The 20,025-nt window shown below is 36.8% G+C and overlaps 3 protein-coding genes across 5 annotated transcripts in view; 1 reads left to right on the top strand and 2 right to left on the bottom strand.

Moving 5' to 3' along the window:
* Positions 1–3,573: 3,573 nt before the first annotated feature.
* Positions 3,574–7,182, bottom strand: zgc:110843 (uncharacterized protein LOC541492 homolog). 2 transcript variants are annotated; one of them, XM_059516168.1, is made up of 3 exons: positions 7,015–7,182; positions 5,360–5,532; positions 3,574–4,160 (listed from the first exon to the last, which is right to left on the bottom strand). In XM_059516168.1, the coding sequence occupies exons 1-3, from the start codon at positions 7,085–7,087 to the stop codon at positions 4,071–4,073; spliced, it is 336 nt and encodes a 111-aa protein (XP_059372151.1). In that variant the 5' UTR covers positions 7,088–7,182; the 3' UTR covers positions 3,574–4,070. The 2 variants fall into 2 exon arrangements, with proteins under 2 accessions (XP_059372151.1, XP_059372150.1); XM_059516167.1 differs by having other exon boundaries at positions 5,360–5,562; positions 7,015–7,177.
* A 1,298-nt stretch (positions 7,183–8,480) lies between these two features.
* On the bottom strand, positions 8,481–16,327 carry ube2d2 (ubiquitin-conjugating enzyme E2D 2 (UBC4/5 homolog, yeast)). Its single transcript, XM_059516185.1, has 7 exons — positions 15,987–16,327; positions 14,724–14,787; positions 13,246–13,277; positions 13,044–13,121; positions 12,562–12,667; positions 9,864–9,957; positions 8,481–9,134 (listed from the first exon to the last, which is right to left on the bottom strand). The coding sequence occupies exons 1-7, from the start codon at positions 16,008–16,010 to the stop codon at positions 9,089–9,091; spliced, it is 444 nt and encodes a 147-aa protein (XP_059372168.1). The 5' UTR covers positions 16,011–16,327; the 3' UTR covers positions 8,481–9,088.
* Positions 16,328–17,544: 1,217 nt separating this feature from the next.
* The window catches only part of ppp3cb (protein phosphatase 3, catalytic subunit, beta isozyme), a 48,807-nt gene continuing 46,326 nt past the window's right edge, over positions 17,545–20,025 (top strand). Inside the window, exon 1 of one of the 2 annotated variants that reach the window (XM_059516166.1) lies at positions 17,545–17,973. In XM_059516166.1, coding sequence (XP_059372149.1) covers positions 17,916–17,973 — 58 coding nt within the window. In that variant the 5' untranslated portion in view covers positions 17,545–17,915. The remainder of the gene's footprint in view (positions 17,974–20,025) is intronic. The other variant, XM_059516165.1, reaches the window with a different exon arrangement.

Raw genomic sequence — 20,025 nt, 5'->3', positions numbered from 1 at the left:
AAGGGAGAAAGAAATGGAGCAAACGTCCGGTTTTCTCAGACGCTGAGGAATGCCATCGGCCTGCTTCTCGAACGTAGAAATGCAGTAGACTCATTCCCCCATGAGATACTTTCCCTATTTCTTCTGCTCTCTCGGTTTCTCACTCCTGTGAGTTACCCGTGGTTTTGGGCACCATGTTGTCAGAGCTTCCTGTTTTTCAATGACTAACATCTCCAGCCCCCCATCCATGTACTATTTCAAAAATATCTATTAGTCAATGAATAACCTACAGACTGTTACTAGTCTTGTTATAGGTCTCTCTTTCATAAGCAATTTATTTTTAAGAGATTTGTTTAGAAACTTTACTCATCCCATGCCAGTTGTGCTTCGGAGATTAATTATAACTAAAATTGTGCGCGTAGTTCAGGAGAGTTATGCTGGTATTTTTCTAAGCAATTAGACATGCAATTTTACCTAGCAGATGAAAAACGTGAACATTTTGTAGATTTGCATTGAAATAGGCACCTGAATTCAGCAAAAATATATCTCACTGATTACCATCCTTTGATAATCGTATTAGGTTTCTGTAATACGGCCATAGAACTGTCAAAATTCAAGACTTAACCACATCAACTCTGGGGACCCACCGGTGGGTCCAATATTGCATATGCCTAATTCTCAAAAAATCAAAATAACAGCTGAAGTGGTTAAAGGCTGTTTTGACCACCTAGCAACACCCTAGCAACCACTGACAACAAGCTTTCAACAACTTAGAACACTGTTTAACCCCATTTCAGTACTTCAGGATGACTGTGCAGAGTTTTGTAGTAGTTTTTTTTTTTTACTTGGCATAAATTAATAAATATTTTCATATAGTTGCCAATCACACAGAATGCGTGTGTATTTGTATTTAAATATTAATTTTTTTAAGCTGAAGTTCTAAGGGCAATTCACTTAGAATGTGCTTTTGCTTTGAAAAAAGCAAGACACAGCAAGTGGAATGGAAAAAAAGGTCTTGAGATGCATTTTTAATTTTGACAAGTCAAAAATCGAGTGCTGTATTTTTAGAACACTGTGTCATGCACGAGATGTAATGGTCAAAAACATCCTTCTAACATTTTCATTGAAAGACACTTGGAAAAGTAGAGCACTGAAAACGAGAAAAGCTTTAAACTAGAAACTAACTTCAGCATCACGCTTTTATAATGCTGCATCATGCACAAAACACTGCAGAAACAACAAGTGCTATGTTCAAACAAATCCATCTAGTGCATGTTTTCATAGAAAACAAAAATATAAAAAAATAGTGCTGTGCAATACAAACATCCCCTTACACACTCAAAGGGATAGTTCACCCCAAAATGACAATTCTGTCATTACAAACCCTAATTTCTTTCCAAACTCGTAGACCTTCGTTCCTGTATGTAGAACACACATGCGCTGCACCTTGTTTAAGAGCAGAGGAATGCGTCACTACTCTCTATGATGGCAGAGGAGAGTGATGCAGGAAGAGAAGAATTGTCAAATAAAGTCTCATTTTTGTTTTCTTTGCACGCAAAAAGTATTCTCGTACCTTATTAAATTACAGTTGAACCACAGATGTCACATGGACTTTTTTAATGATGTTCTCACTACACTTTTGGGTCAGATAGTTCAGAAAGCTATCTAATGCTTAATTTGGAATTACGGATTTGGAATGACATGAGGGTGAGTAATTAATGACAAGATTTTAAATTTGGGGGGAAATATCGCTTTAAGTCCTGGTCACATTAACAACATCTTTGCTCTTTTTTTCAGGCTAAAGAGCCCATACACATGGAGACGCATTTAGCCTTATACGTTAACATCTTTATTGTATCTGCGTCCAGACGGATCCGACATCACTATTTTTTTAAACCAGGTTTGGAGTGGATAAAACTGAAAAAGACATCCTTGCCTTTTTGTGTGTACAGCCAATCTGTATATTTTGTGCAACAATGATGTCATCACCCTATGTCTTGCTATGTTTATGCACATGCTCCAAGCCTTATTTCTCTGTGGCAGAATTACAGCACCACATACTGGTCTGGCATGTATACTACATAGTTTTTAAGTCAGTTTCAGTGGTTTCGTGTGTACATATATTTTTTTAGATGACGTGTTTACTGAATTTTTTTTTTAGAACAAAGAAAAAAAGATTGGAAAAGGCTTCGTGTGGATGAGTCAAGAAGGCCTTTAATCAATAGTGAAACATTGCTTACTCAAGTGTCAATAAACCAGTCAGCTAAAATATATGGGTAAATATTGTGAATAGGCATGTTAAAATTTTTACAAACTTGAATCCAGTGCAAAATCCGAATGGGTGAAATTTTTTACTTGAAAACTGGGAGGCTTGCGACTGTCCTATAGACTGCCAAGTAAATAACACTATCAAGGCCCAGAAAAGGATGAAAGACATTGTCAAAATAGTCCATCTGCTATCAGTGGTTCAATCAGAATTCCATGAAGCGACAAGAATACTTTTTGTATACAAAGAAAATAAAAAATAACAACTTTATTCAACAATTCATCTCCCCGTGTCAACGAAATTCGGTCGGCCGCACCACATGAATACGCTCTTTTCATTCAAATCATAGCCTAATTAAGCATAGAAAGTGTATCCACATACAGCATAGGCAGTTTGCGTTCAGTGGATACATTTTTTCCAAAATGGCGCTAAAGTGTCACCGAGGAGACGAATTGTTCAATAGTTATTTTTGTTTCTTCACATACAAAATGTATTCTCGTTCACTTCATAACATTACGGTTGAATCACTGATGACAGATGGACTATTCTGACGATGCTTTTCATACTTTTCTGGACCTTGACACTGTTATTTATTGGGCAGTCTATGGGACTATGGGTTTTCATCCAAAATATCTTAAATTGTGTTCCGAAGACGAAAGAATCTTTTACAGGATTGGAAGTGATTAATAACAAAAAAATTCATTTTGGGGTGGAGTAAACCATTAAGCTGTTCACTGCTGATCAACAAAAAGCTGGTTAGTTTGAAAGTCACTTCTGTGTAAAATGTGCTTCATACATCAATACAGTAACTATAGAGATTTTTTTTTTAATTAATACACTAACTTGACCACACCTCTACACTGTAGAAAGTAAATGCACAGCACCTTTAAGCTACATAAAACAGCTAAATATAAAACATATCAACATAAACCCAATAAATAACAGTTTGTGGGACTATATACTTTTAACAAATAACTATAAATATTTCAAAAACACAGAAGAAACTTTTCGTAAACATGCAAGTTTGGGGTATCCAGCATTTAAAAATCTATATATTTCTAAACCACACACTTCCTGCAGAGCCAAAGAGGTGACGCTGCCTCAAAATCCCTTCAAAATAAACTCAAGTGCGTTGAACTGATACAGTGGCTCCATCTGGTGGCTGTAAGCGGAACTGCAGCAGGGCGATCTCTAATTTCCTGTGTTTTGCAGCAGTACAGGAAGTACATATTATCTCCCACATCCTGTTTTAAAACGCTGGATGTGAGAACCCTGCTTACTGAATATAGAGAGTGAAAACCCAATCCTGACAAAATGACACAAGAGTAAACCTTTCAAATTACGTTTATTAAAATTGCACATCTTCATCATAAAGCAAAATACACATGGCCTCTGAATTACACATCAGGATATGCGGTTTTTAAATTAAACCTGGTTTAGTTTTACACCTAATATGGTAAAAACTACATAATTGTTCAAGTCATAATTACCAAAATGTTCATCAAACTGTGTGTTGTAGTTCTGACCTCCTCTCATCCACATTCATCTGCGCTGTAGTACAAAGTCAGTTTTGAGTACACTTAAAGCACATTTAGATTATATAGTTTGTGTTGGCAGAGAGGAAGACCAAGTGTAGAACCGCATGTTTACAGGAAATCCAGTATGTTTGCTGATGCATGTCTGCAGTGCTACAGGAAGTCCTCATGTAAATGAGATGCATTAACATTGAGAAATACAGTAATTGTAATATTAAATGCTCATCCAGTTCCTCTTATCGCCAGTGGATGGAAAACACTGATGCAAACACACTCAACTCACTGAGTATTTAGGGGGTTTTCTTCTTAATGATCAAAGGTCCGACATTATCGCCAGTTTCTTCATTGTGTTTGGTGTGTGCGCCGTCACAGTATGGAAACTGTCCAGGGAACAAACAAATACATAACATTCAGAACCAGATATGATTATCATTCAGAGAGTGTGAAGACGTATCTGGATCGTTTTAATGTTTTAATCTGCAAGAAGCTCTTCTAGATCACTGTGGTTCTTCAGGATATGACAAACAGTGACAGGAGGGTGCATACATGACAGAAAACACAATTCTAGGGGAATTATACCATTAACCCTGTAAAGCCTTACATATGGAATAATAGCCAAAAAAAGGCACCTTTTTTTTTAATGGAACAATGTATTGAACCTTTAGAGAAAAGTCTGCACATGTATTGTTTTTTAGTTCAATATCATATTTGAAACATCAGGATTTGTATGGCTAATATAATATGATATAGTGAGATTATTGATCTCTCACTCGAGGAATAAGAAAAGAAAACACACCAGACTTATTAAATAAAAATAAGGAAGAAAATAATTTTTTGCAGTTAGGGCTTCTGAATAACATATTCAGCAGCCCTAACTGCACAAAAATATTTTCTTCCTTATTTTTATCTTTATCTTTAATAAGTCTGCCAATGGGGTTAGAAAGATAAACAGTTTTTTCCTTTGAATTACATTTATTTGTCTTGGGCTTGGCAGACATATTTTTCTTGTTTTAAGCAAAACTCAATTAAATTTAATTTATCCAATGTTATAATTTTATATCTATGCAGGAAGATATATCTTTGTATCTTTTTTGTATATCTTTTTTTACAGGGAGAAAATTAAGCAAAAACAAACATTTTGGTGAAGATGTCATTTAAATGGCTAAAAAGTAACGTGAAGTAACATTATTATTTTTTTTTTATAAAAGTATAATAGACTACTTAAATGCTTAATATAATTTTTCATTCCTAATAATATGTCTTAGTAAGATGATTTTTAAATGCTTAATTTTATGATCAACTTTGTAGTTTTTAATTGTGGGTTTAAAACATGCAATCAAATGCAATAGAAGGATGATTAAGGGATGAACAAATAAACGTTCCTCACCTGCTATTTGATATTCACATTTTAACATGATTTTGAATGGATATTTGTTTTTGTCCATCAAACGTTCATCTTGAAATATTTCTAACAATATAAAAGCTATAATGGTGTTTATTTTAGAGGCCTTAAAATGCATAGAGATGAAGAATAGCCACACCATCCTATTATTATGAACTCAGAGGAGGCTTCACTCACCTTCTTGGACCTCCAGCAGCGGCAGTAGACGGCCTTGTTGCCGATGTCCTCCATGTCGAAGCTGTGCACTACTTTGGGGCTGTCTTTGTTGACTGACATGTTGACCCTGCCTTTGGGGCTGCTCTGTGAACTGAAGTAGCGTGTCAGCAGGAAGGTGCTCAGAGCCGCGGCCACTGCAACGGGAACGATGGTGGTCAGCTGATCTGTAAATGTACACACGAGGAGGCGCTCGTTTTTGACAGGCTTCCTGCACACTATTCTACGAGCATTACTTTTTACTAGAAAAGATTTAGTTTAATCTTTGGGTCAAGCCCAGCCATGTTGAAGCTGGACTTTTGACATGATAACCTAGGTGGTGCCCTATAAAATTTTCCCTAAATTCACTTTTCTATCGAACTCCCTTTTGGAATTTTTCTCAATTCCATTTTAATGGTTTAAGCATGTCTAACTATTTGCAATTATGAAATGTGTGCAAACTTATCAACAATTTATAACAAATGTAACCAAAACTTCATTTATGGCTCCATGGAATCTGTTTTTGTTTGATTTTCCACAAATTCCATACTTCCTGTTTTTCAGTAATTTATTAGAACATTTAAAGTAATAGTGCTAGTAGTTCAGAGTAGAGTAACCTTGAATTTGACATCTATAAAAAGTCATATTAAGGACTCTGGTCTGTATAGCCTACAAAAACATAACTATTAAAACATTTCACAATATCCACTTGCCCAAAAATTCATTTGTTAAAATTACTTTAAAAGCATGATTCATCATTACTTATCATTTGGAAATTATGCCTTTATGAAAAATTTAAAATGTAAATTTGGTCCTCCACACCTAGGGCAGAAAAAAAAAACTTCAATGTTATAACTAAAACTAATAGTAAAGTAAATTTGACAGTGGCATGCAGCTTATATTAAGCAATCATTCATTTCACAATCATATTAAGCAATTGTTTCACAGGTCTGAATACCGCATGTATACCGCATTACCTCTTATTAGAAATAAGTGAATCGTCAGCTCAGAAAATAAATCTTTGTGTCTGGTTTTACTGTCATATGAGCTAAACCCATGAAACTAAAATATAGCCACGACCTACTGAATATCAACACAAATACAGACTGGCTAAATCCAAAGAGTCTCTTAACTCAGACTGTAAATCCTGGTCAGGTGAGAAGGATTCACTCTGATTCTACTATTGGTAGTCATTACTGATTCAGCGAATCGGTTCTTGAGAACGAATCGTTTCACAATTCTTCAACGTCATCGAGTGATTACTGACATCTCGACGTGACATATTATAAATTTAGTCTAAACTGTCTTACAGTTAAGTTGTAAACGTATATTAACACTTTTTTTTATTTGTGAATGTTGACGAATCGTACAGAGTCGGTTCAAATGATTCACTTAAAATAACTATTCGTTCATCGCTGTACGTTTACCGAGATATCAAAACAGTCGAGTTTGTCAAGCTCCTGATCTGCCGCATAACAAATGCTGCAGAGAGACATGACAACAGGATGCAGCTTTATTTTCTACTGAAACAGGGCATTCATTTAAATATCCAAAATTCATAATCAATCCAAAAAATATCTGCATTTTTCTTTATGGAATTGCTGCAATCTGCATTATATTAAATCAAACACTACTCTTACCTTTAGAAACCTTAAAACCCGGTATTAACCCCGGTTTAGTCAGAGCTGAGAGCCCTGGCACTTGAGATGCCATGACGGGAGAGTTGTTTGGACTTCGAGTTTAAGGGCACCACAAGGTCTAAGAGACGCTGAACCTGAGAGGCGCCGTCACTGCGGAAGCTCTGCGTGATTGCGTCACTGGATATCTGACCAATGGCTGCAAAGCGTGACTCACTCGTACTGCTAGCTCAGATTACTGTAAACATGGGTCACAAATACATCTTTACTGTGCAGCAGTCAGTTTGGCAGCGAGGGTTTGTTTATTATACACTTTTTAGCCCTGATATTTAAATGTTTCATAATATAAAATGTTACATAAATAAGAAACCTGTAACAGAACGTTCACTGACTGAAAAGCCTGACTGAAAAGATTTAAATGAACAATTTGTCCCTGAACTATGGACAGCCACTATTAAATAACTTGGTATATAATACAAATAAATTAACTTTGTAATAACCAATTTAACACAAAGCATTTCATGATACCCAGTTGCACAAAACTGTAGTTCATTTATTTCCATAATATTTCTGTATGCCACTTCAGATTATAAAAATCTTTGTTTTCATTTTAAAAATCCATTAGGTGCTGTTTGGATATTTTGCATTTATGAAATAAAGAAAATTGCACATTGTGCATTCAATTGTTTCAGTCATTTTAAGTGCTTTGGTCTTCCACACCAAATGGGGAAAAGGCTCCTATAAAAGGTTCATGCACAACTTGATGCTCAAAACTCCCTTGCAACTTTTACTATAGTACAGTAACTGTGACAGTGGCTGTCACGAGGCACATATCAAACAATCATTGCACATTTGTTTTCTATCAAAAGAACCATCAAATGGACAAGCAGAAGGCATCAGAGAAATTTTCCCTTTCCAACTGAACTTTCGAAAGACTTAAAACCCCAAAAGGACAAAGATCCTCACATGCAGTGTTTACAACAAGACCTGCATCGCCCGTTTAACAAACACATCAGGAAAAACCATGCAGACACAAAGCATTTCAGACTTTAGTAATCATTTTATTACACAGTTTTAATCAACACACAAAGCTCAACGAGCCTGTCAGGAAATTAAATATACAGAAGTTTGTCTGTGACGAGTTTTTGTCCTCTCACCCATGGACCCAATCGAGTCTGGCTGAACCATGTTAGCATCTAATTAAACAAGACCAGGAAAAAAAAGCAACCTAAGAGTTACAAGGGTGGTTTGGGGGAGAGAGAGAAAAAAAAATTCAACAACAAAAAAAAGACGCATGTTATAGAGACTGTTAAATAACTGGCCCGAAACCCTCCATGTGGTGAATGTTTGTGAAGTTGGTCATAACTAAGGAAAGTGGTAGAGACAGTCTTTGCAATGACAAATGGAGTCCATTAGAATACACCGGAGGAGAGGACAGGAGGTCCATTTTCATTTATTTAACTGCTATGATTTTAAAAGAATTCCTTATAGATTTTATACAAAAAAAGATAGCCAGCATACCCCTCCCTTCTCTGCAATAAAGAAAAAAAACAACAACTTCCTGATCCAATGTAAAGTTGGAAGCCCAGGAAATGAAAAAGTAAACTGTAAAAAACAGATCCCTCTATGTCCAGATTATCACAAATTGCAGGGAGAAAACAAAATGATAATAATATAGCCTTCCCTTCCCAGTTCTTAAAAACAACAAGGAATGCTTTTAGAGCCATAAACATCTTCTACAGCAAAATTGATATGGACTGATCCTAAGCAGCGGGTACGTCGCAATAGCAACAGAGAAGGTAAAGCAGGAGCTGTGGAGTGGAGGTTTGCATTTGGGGAGGAAAAGGGGCTACAGTTGTATTTTGAGTATGTACACCATGGCTGCCAGAGGGCTAAGAGTTGGGGGGAGGTGCTCTGGTGAGGGGAGGCGTGGCTTAAAGCACTCCAAATGGAAACCAACAAGATCTGTTTTTTTCTTAAGCTTTTTTCTTTTTTTATCTTTTGAACGTTCAAAATCTCCCCCAACCTTAAGATGGAGAGGTGTAATTTTCTCCTCCTCATGATTTTAACTCCAAAACTACATTGCATACTTTTGTGTCCATTCCCGAGCTATTCTGTTGTACCTATGAGGAGAAAAGACAAACACAAAAGCAAACATTACCATCGCTTGTCAGTAAGGCATTTGCATGACACATAAGCTCTTAAAAATAAAGACTCCAAAAGCAAATACAAAAAAAAATTGGTTCCCCAAAGAACCTTTCAGTTAAGTTATTAAAAGAACCATTATTTTCCTAGTGTGAAGATTTTAAATATCTATATCTTTTTTTGCTACATAAAAAAGCTTTTGTACAATAGAAGGATGCCATTCATACTAAAGTTTGTTCATGGAACCATAGATGCCAATAAAGAACTTCGCCCAACTTCCACCCACATTTGCACAATAAGGATCTAATGGGAGTCTGCTGGGATTTAATTACCTTTTCTGTTGAATTTGATTAGAATCATCCTCCAGTTCAAATTATTACACCCAGCTCAGTCTGGCTTAGATAAAATAAAACACTGTTGCTTGTTGAGCTATTGAAGCCTGCCTTTTGGAATTACAGCAAGCTGAAAACATTATCACTTTTGCTATGTCTCTACTTCAGTCAACTTCAAAGCTCAACAACAGTAAAAGTAAATTATTCACAAAACAGGACTTCGGAATGTCAGCGTATAAACAACATCCCCAGGGAAGAAAGGTGACAAGTGTCAAAACAGGAAACTGCATAAACAATAACGTAGCTAATAATGCAAATGATTATCTCTATGGAGAAGAGCATTAGGGCAAACAGTGTGCAGAAGATGACACTTACTTTTCCCTGTCAGTCTTGTAAATGCGGGCGATCTCAGGTACTAAGGGGTCGTCCGGATTGGGGTCACACAGCAGGGAGCAGATGGACAGGAGAACTGGAGGGCAAGATAAAAACATTAAAAGAAAAACATTAAAAGAAGAACAATATACTTGAACAATATTATCCAGTATCTCTTTATCATTTTGTTTGTGATTGAGTTTTACACTAAAGAATGAGATTATTATTAGAAACAATTCTTATGCCTAAAATGTCAATGAGAAACCAGCAGCATCTTACGCTCCCCTCTGGTGTATAGGTATAACATATTTCAATTTATTGCCACATAAATCTTCAAAGACTACTTCATGGCACACACAGACAATCAAACATCTAACTAAAGTAAAATTTTATATATTTAAAAGGTAACAATTCTGCATGACAAGGCTACAAAATATTTTTAGTTGAACTTCGAATGAATCTGAATACAAAATAGGATTCTGGGTGCTACATTATTTAAAGCAGTTCTCACAGCACTTGAGCATTCAAACGTCACATTTAGGGCTGTGACGGTCCCCATGACAACTGCACAACCGTGTTGTCTACTGCCACTGGCAGTAGTGCATGTGATATCACGCACACTTGTTTTGTATACAAGTGTTATAACAGTAATAATTGCAAATTGTTTTATTTAGACTACAAGTCTATGGTTATTTAAAAATTAGCTCAAACAACATAAACAGTTTTTCCTTTAAGCCTGGAACACACCAAGCCGACGGTCGGCCGTCGGGCAGTTTTTGTGCGTTTCCTCAGTGTGTTCCGCACCGTCAGCTGAAATTGGTCCTCGTCGGCTTTTCTTCTGCCGATTCGACATGTTGAATCGGCGTCGGGCCGTCGGTGAAAGAGGGAACTCTGATTGGCTGTTCAGCTTAGTGAACGAGTCAGTGGACGAGAATAATAGCAAAACAGCGAGCAAAGTCAAAACGGTACAGATAGAGGCTGTTCTAATGATATGTCATCTTACCTGATTGTTCCTTGGCGAATATTTCAATATTAACACGAGAGGAGTGGAATAAAGAAAGTGTTTAGCAGGATTAATGTTCAAAATTGTAAGCACGCGCTGCTTTGTTTACGGTTTGTATAACTTCAGCCGGCAGAGTCCGTTTCCCTTTTTGAATGACGAATATATCTGCAGAAATATACAGTTGTCTCATTTACACACAGGCGCAAAACGCGCATTCTACCTAACAGTCGGCAGTAGTTCTCTCATGTGTTCAAGTGCAGCTTTTTACCCCGACGCGAGGTGACAACAAAGTTGGCTTTCATCAGCGCTAGTTCGTCGGCTTGGTGTGTTCCAGGCTTTAGATTGGCAGGTTTGAGCCCAGGAAAACAGTTTATTCATTCAGCAAATTCATTTTGTGTTGGGCGATGGACCCTGTTGGGAGACCAAATTATTATACTCGCTTAAAGCAGGATTTATACTTTCACCTGGCTCCACTTCATGAGCCTAGTCCTCACTCCACTTCTGTGAGTGTATTTAACTTTCTTATTTAGGCTACTTTCTTGTTTAAATGTATTATTTATTTGAATATTTTTGTGTTTTGCTAAAATACAGTACAGACCAAAAGTTTGGAAACATTACTATTTTTAATGTTTTTGAAAGAAGTTTCTTCTGTTCATCAAGCCTGCATTTATTTGATCAAAAATACAGAAAAAAATGTAATATTGTAAAATATTATTACAACTTAAAATAATAGTTTTCTATTTGAATATACTTAAAAAAACAATTTATTCTTGTGATGCAAAGCTGAATTTTCAGCATCATTACTCCAGCCTTCAGTGTCACATGTAACATCCAGTCTGTCACATGATCATTTAGAAATCATTCTAATATTCTGATTTATTATGAGTGTTGGAAACAGTTCTGCTGTCTAATATATTTGATGAATAAAAGGTTAAAAAGAACTGCATTTATTCAAAAAAAAAAAAAGATTCTAATAATATTCTAATATATTTTCTTTATTATCACTTTATCATCAATTTAACACATCCTTGCTGAATAAAAGTATTGATTTTATTTAAAAAAAAAAAAAAAAAGAAAAATACTGACCCCAAATTACTGACTAGTAGTGTATATTGTTATTACAAAATATTTATATTTTAAAAACATAGCTTCTTTTTTTTTTTTTTTACTTTTTATTCATCAAAGTATCCTAAAAAAGTATCACGTGTTCTGAAAAAATATTAAGCAGCAGAACTGTTTCCAACTTTGATAATGAATCATCATATTAGAATAATTTCTAAAGGATCATGTGATAATGATCCTAAAAATTCAGCTTTGCACCACAGAAATAAATGATAATTTAATGTATAATAAATTTAAAAACAATTATTTTAAATTGTAATAATATATCACAATATTACATTTATTACATTACATAGTAATGTTTCCAAACTTTTGGTCTGTAATGTATATTATGTATATCAACACCGTGCCACCCGCGGTAGTTGGTCCACTACCACCGCAGTGGTAAAAATCTGCTACCGTCACAGCCCTAGTCACATTTTAATATTTGGTCTACATGCAAAATTTTGTGGTTAACAATAAAATCATACTAAAACCCCATACATGCTAGACCATGGGAAGATAAAGACTTGGGTTAAGAAACAAACATTTCTAAAATGACCTGCTGTAAAACATTCTTTAAAAACGGAGGTGTACCTTTGGAGATGGTAAGTGCCGGTGACCACTGTGACCTTAGAATATCCAGACAAATGCTGCCATTGCTGTTGATATTTGGGTGATAGATTCTTGTGGTAAATGCAACCTTAGAAAGGAGCCAGAAAAAAATAAGCATGCAAATCACAACCTTTACAGGCTAAAAAATAAAATGACAGCCAACTCTAGACCAGTTCCTAATTACTGAAGATTGTAATCCAAACACAAGCACTGGCTTCCTTCGAACACATTCCTTAAATTCATCAACAAGATTCCCTGCATTCTACAACTGCATATGACATACAGTCATAAGATGAATTATTTGACTATATGGTGAGAGGGAAAACATTTCCTTGTGTCACGACAAAGAAAGTACAAGTTGGTACACTGAGGACACAAAGTGAAAAATAACTAAGCAGCTCCTGAGAATAACCAAAACATCTGAGAGGCTGTGCCTGAGTCAAACAGGTGTGGATGTTACTGACCTTTGGCGGTTTGAAGGGGTAATCTGTGGGAAAGTGTATGGTCAAGAAGAACACTCCGCCCTGGTAAGGACTGTCATTCTGTAGAGTAAACACCTTTAATTACTATATATATATATATGATCTATATTTACTCCATATTTCAAGACAACAATATCATGCTCCAAGGGATTTCTGTAATGTTGCCATCACAAAAAATACTTACTGGTCCCATTATTGTGGCCTGCCAATGAAACACTGAAACAAGACCAAAAATAAAGATTGTCAGGGAAAGCCTATATCAGTCACACCATGTTCATCATGTCTTTATACAACTCAAAGAGGTACACATGTTTGCTTGCCAGCTTAGAATCAGTCTTGTCAGAATTAAAAGAGCCCACTGAGAGTACAGTATAAAATATGAAGCAAATTTGGGTCCAATTATGTTGTCATATCTCAGTCAAATCTCTGAGGCACTAAGTGGGTCAGATGGTTGTATGAGTCAATTTAATAAAATAGTGACTCTTTCGAGGGAAGCTGTATATGCTGTTTGTTGGATCAAACAATCCGTCGTCTTGTGGCTGAGCTTCACGCTAAATATTGATGAGCACTGTCTATCACAGTACAGACAGAAAACATGATCACACAGGAAAAAGCACTTCTGACAATGTGTTTGAAGCTACTATGACATTCAGTTCCTATTAGTGCTGTATACATAAGACATCTTGAAGAGCTGATTCTATTAAATGCAATAATAATAATAAAAATCTCAGCAGAAAAGTAGTGACAGATTGTTAGTTGTAACTAGCCGTTACCTCACAAAACACCAATATTTCTCCTCAAACTTGACATACATGCATATAGAGGCATCTACTAAATTTTAACTATAAACATATATTATATATGGCTGATAAAGAAAATCTGGAAAAAAAGGAATATAACGTCACCCCAGAAGAGAACTTGTTCTTGTATTATGTATTATATATATATATAAAAATTTCATTTCTCTTTTGTTATTGCACTGTTCAAAAACTTACTGAATTCCCTTGTAACCCACCAAAAAAAAGTAATAAATAAAAATAAAAAACATTGCTAATTTTTGTAACGTTTCTCCACCTCATTACTCACGGTGTTCCTCAGTCAAAAATTATCTGCCAATATAATATTGCTTATAAATTCATAATATATTATCACCTGGGACACAATCTTTTCATTAACTTGTTTTCTTTCAATCAGTGCAGGTTTTGTGTTTGCTTTTGGAACGGATTGATCATAGAAAACACTGATTAGAGCTTACGTACTTCAATTTGAGTGGGGAAAAAACATGATTTGTGATTAATTTTGAAAATATTTACCCAAAAACTGATGTGCGTGAGATCAGATCAGTGAAGCCTACAACCAACCCCCCCCCCAAAAAAAACCCTTGCCAATTCAAAGAAAGCCAGATGACAAAAACATTAAATCCTAGATTTGGTGATATTGCGTAATAAGAGATTTACACTAAAAAATTTAAAATGACAGTCATTTCACAGGAACACCCAATTAAGTAAAGGAATTTCAGCATAGAAAGAGTTAAGTTAACTTTTTGTTACACAATCAAAGCTGAGATTTCCTATGATTATCTTCAAAGTACCTGTAACTTTAATTTGAAAAATAAACTCACTAGTTTATCAAATTCATTGGTGGGCCAAATGAGTTACTTACTGTCATCCCCTACTGGGCCCGCTGAACACTGAGCAGGTGGATCACGGCCCAAATCATGCAGCTCCTGCAACACACCAGAATCAAAACTGCGTTTTAAAAACAGTTCACCTATCATGACTTTAAAAAGCTCTGCATCACCTGTCCTGATCCCTTCCTGAAACACCTGCAGTGCACGCTGCTGACAATGAAGCGGAGAAACTGACACCGAAACTTAATACTCCAAATATCTGTGCATTTGATAAAGTTATAGTAAAATTAAGCAGAACAAACACAATGGATGGATAATTAAGAGACTAGAGAGGTCAATCTCAAATCAGACACACAACAGTCTGTGTAATGGAGTTATTGCTGCGGTAATGACATGAGAGGTGACCACAGCTTATGTAACTCAAGATTTTTCCGGGTTAGTCTGTTCTACTGAAACCCAAGAGTATAGAAACGTTCAAAATTGTCAGAAAAGCACAATAAGGGGTCTGAAATGTGAATATGAATGCTTTGGACCACGTTCATAACACCGATTTGCTTGCGCCACGAGCTAACCTCAAATCTCCAACAACATAATCTGCCAGCTTGCCTATAAAAATTAAACAGATGCACTGAAGGACCAAATCTTTAGATGTTTGTGAAGAGAAACGGATATACAATATAAAGAACACAAAGACATCCTAAAATAAATTTTAAACATTAACGCGATGGCAAACTGAGACTACATGCCCTACCAGAGCAGTTAGCCAGTTAACAACCCAAACCAACACAAAATAAAGAACTATAATTTAATAGCACCGTACACTAATATATTAACAGTAAACTGTTGAAGTTGTGGTGGATATAAACGGTCTTTGTTCAAGGTTTCCAAATGGGCCTTTAGCATTAGTGGCAACGAGGGGTTAGCATGCTAACACGTTATCATGATCTTACATTAATAGTCAAGGGAACCATTTCAACCCTACTTCAATTTCAAATGACTATTTATATCCGTTTAAGACTAAAACGAGAAAACGAAATACAAAAGCAATGACCGAATATTTATTTATCATTCACACACAGTTCGACGGAGGGTCGCTAGCTATCATGCTAACCGTTAGCACGGGCCGAACCGTCGAACCGGGCTACTTTACTACACTTGTCATTCCACCAGTGCAACACTTTACACTTTAACTTCTCAATAACATCCCTTAAATCGCCTTTCCGGCGTAAATGAGGAAGGATGATGCGTTTTCAATGCGGAATAGGGCAATGGCGCCCGTGACTTCCTTCTCTTACCTTGTGGATTCTTTTCAGAGCCATTGTTGTGCTGTTACTACTGTCAAAAACACACAAAACCCGCCTTGTATTCGATTAAAACAGCGCTTCTTCAATTTCAACGCGACCAACCCCTCCGGTGTCTTAATAAGGGACGCCTTGGGGTAATAATTCAGTCGGTGTTCAGTGTGTGATGGAGCCGGTTGGTGTAATTTGAAGGCGAAACTGAAAGGTGGTGCTGGTAGCGGTTCGGTCTTCCTCCTGCAGCAGCGGCAGAGAGCAGCTACCGCATCACGCACACTGCGCTGCTCTAATCAGATCCTTCCGCCAATTGACGCAGTCGCCGGAGACAGATTGCGCGCCGACGCCAGTTGCTTGCTAGTGCGGTAGTGAATCACGAAGCTGATGTACTAGCGATTCCAAAATGGCGGATCGCACTAAGCGACTTCAACGCTTAATGAGCCCAAATGAAAGCCTGTGTCTGAACGCTTCCATTTCGAGCCGACAAACGATCTTGATGAACAGCCCAGTAACAGAATGGAGAGAATAATGAGGATATAAATATATTTCGAGACGTTTATTGTTAGTAGTGTTCATGCGACTTATATTCATATGAGCAAAACAGTTTATTCAATTTTAACATAACTGGCAGTAAACACATATAACAGTTAACCTCGTTCAAAGTAAGTTTCACCACTGCGGAGTGATATTTGACAAATTAATGGTTTATCGCGGCAAAATACGAGATTATCGTCCATTGAGAGAAGAACCACTGCTTTCTCTCTCTAAATATATGAGTTGACTTAATCTGATGCATTGTAATTATTTATTTCCTTAGCTGTTTTTGTTCTAATTTCTAATATTTGATTGTCTAAAATATTAATAGCAAATATTTTTAGGCTGCTTTTGTCTGATCCTCATATAATTATGATTACACAAATCCAAAAAGATCAAACTATCGTCCTATATTCCTGAAATACCTTGTTTCATTGAGATATTTTAATCCCATTGCACAGGTTTATGCCGGACAATCACATTAATTGCAAAAAAAGGAATAGAACAGAACAGTACTGACACAATGGGTTCAAAGGAAATTGTCAATGGTACAGCACAAAATAATGACGATTCTAGTACAAAATTGAAAGTGATGAAAGCATAAAATGTGGGAATTAAAAGAAATACGTTGTATTACTATGGTTCATGTTCAGAAGTCCATGGTGCAGTGCCCAAAAACAATAAAAACCAAGAATTGTTTTGTACTTATGTTCAATTCCAAAATGGTTTTTGTTCAAAATTTTGATAGATAGATAGATAGATAGATAGATAGATAGATAGATAGATAGATAGATAGATAGATAGATAGATAGATAGATAGATAGATAGGTAAGAGAAGTCAGAAAACAGAAGCTGGGTTGTTCTTACAACGTTCAAAATACAGTAAGATTATACGCTGCCTTTTCTGACTTTCTATGCCATGAAGCATTAAAAAGACTGACGTCAAAAAAGCAGCAACAAGGCCTGGGTGCGCGCGCTCTCTCTCATCTCGTTCGCAGGGAAACCCCGAATCAGCCTCCGCGTGATGGCAGTATGAGGCAGTCCCTGCAAGCCAGAGCGTGGGAGTTCCTGTCTTCGCCATGTCGGGGTGGTGCTGCAACGCGCTGAGGATACCCTGAACCGAGAAGTCTCCCAGCCCCCTCCTGCTTCTCCATCCATCCATCCATCCATCCATCTATCTATCCGCCCCCACACGGCACCAGGCAGAGTCCAGCATCTCCAGCATAACAGTTTCCCCGGATTAACTGCGACACATCTTCCCCCCTGACCGACGGTGGACGGAGGAGAGACGCACCAAGTGATGCGGCTTCTGCAGCCCGCGCATCCCGCCGCACCGAAGACCGCACGCTCACCAGTTAGGAGTAGGCGCACTTTCCCAGTTATCCTCAACAACCCATGAGAATGTCCAGCGCAGACATCATGGGTTTAAACCCTACCGACCGCGTGATCAAATGTAAGTGGATTGTGTTTTGTACCTTTTTAATCGTACTCAGCATTTTTAAGCATGCAGCGTTATGTGCGATTGTGCATGTTTCGCGATGATTCTGTTTCTGTGATGATGCGCTATAAGAAAAAAATATTTTTTCAAAAGATATTTTGCATCTTCATACGTCATGCATCAATGATTGATCAGTGATCAAAGGATGCTTCAGATGGTGTGTTTGCATCCAAAAAACTATTTCCATTAAACGAGATTGGCAACCCAATGCTGATGCAGGAGAGGTATGGCAAGCCATTTTAACATGTTTTACCTAAAACTTAAATTTTTTATGTTAGCAAATTAGTAACAAGTGCTTATTTATTATTATTTTTTATTTACTTGGGGCAGACAGGGGCCACTTGTGCTTTTAGGGGGGCACAATTTTAAAATTCATCTTAACCTACTTTATTTTTCATTCAGTCATTTCTCAACGTCATATATAACTGCAACCTACAAGTAATCTATAACAATTTCAAATCACATGCTTACGAAGAGGAGCGCTTGTGCATTCGACTGAGTAATGTAAGTGGTTAAATGTACTTGCACATTGGCTTTTATGATGCAAGATTAATGTAAACACAGCCCACTGTGAACATCCTTCAATGGTTCAAATGGTGTGTGTGTGTAAGGAACAGGAAGTAAGCACACTGTAAAACATCATAGCCCAAATAAGTTATATGAACTTACTTTTCCTCTTTTAAATAAATTGTCATTTTAAGTTTTGGATACTGAACTTTTTAGTTTATAAGTTATTAAAGTTTATAAGTTATTGAAAATTTTAACGTAAAGTAATGTGTTGTCTTGACTTCTTCTGAGTTTTGTCTGGCTTGTAAAAGTTCATTAAACTTGTGTCTGTAAGTTATATGTTGGGGAGGGGCGATACACGGAGAGCGCGAAATACAGAGAGAAGTCATCGCCATTTTGAGTTAATGCAGCTGCCTGGAGACCTTACACGAATTCATGTCGGGAAACACAAAGACTGCGAGGAAGGTGAGTTTTTGTTTTTTTTATTTGTAATGATAAATGTGAGTTTTAAGTGTAAGTGTGTTGTGATTTATTGCATGTTAGCCAATTTGACTGTGCTTCGCGAATGTAATACGACAACACAAGTTTTTCCCTCGTCAATTCACTGTTTTCCAGAGCCTCAAACGCTAAAATATGTATATCACTTTGGTTCACAGTGCTTATATTTTAGTTGGTCTTCGGCCTGAAGTCTGTAGGTATTATTTATTGCATTGACCGTGCTCCGCGAGTGACCGTGGTCAGTTGATCCGCCGTCTGTGAACACCCGGTCAAGCCTGTCGCCGCCCGCATTTTGCTGCACGTCTGTTTGTGGAATTAAAGTGTCGCGATACATTACGCTTACAAAAAACGTCTTTCTCCGCTTTTTGGCCACGCCACGCATTTGTACTGTAATTAAAAAATAGACATGTTCAAATCCAGGCAGCGGCTGGCTTGACCGGGTGTAACGTTACACAGATAAAGACTCACTTGCCTGGGGCAATAGAAGGACACAGGGTTTTCCCTTGCTAATTTGACAGTTTCCTAGAGCCTCAGATGCTTAAATAGCTTAATATTTCACTTCGGTTTTCAGTGCTTATATTTTAGTTACTTTTAAACATTTCTGACAGCTGTTTGTCTACTGATTTTTGTATAGCACAATTTCATATGCTTAGTTTATATTGCTTCTACTGATATGCTACTGCTTTTTCACTCCTTTACAGCTCTCCCTCTTCAAAGTTATTGTCAGCTCAAGATATAAGGTTGTCACCCTGCAGAGTTTTCAAGAAGCTGATTTTAAGGACATTCATGTTACAATGAGGTACAGTTAACACATCCTTACTGATATTAAAATCTTTTGCTGTTTTACTTGTATATTTGTTGCAGGCCTAATGCAGTCACACAACATATTTAATGCAGACCATGCAGTTCTTTTTGTACAATTTCATATGCTTAGTCTATATTGCTTCTACTGATATGCTACTGCTTTTCTGCACCGTCACAGCTGTTGATTCCTCTTCAAAG

The sequence above is a fragment of the Carassius carassius genome, chromosome 29 (genome assembly GCF_963082965.1).
Source record: "Carassius carassius chromosome 29, fCarCar2.1, whole genome shotgun sequence".
Taxonomy (NCBI): Eukaryota; Metazoa; Chordata; class Actinopteri; order Cypriniformes; family Cyprinidae; genus Carassius; species Carassius carassius.
Note: the sequence above shows the minus strand (reverse complement) of the source record. Positions and strands in the feature narration are given on the sequence as shown.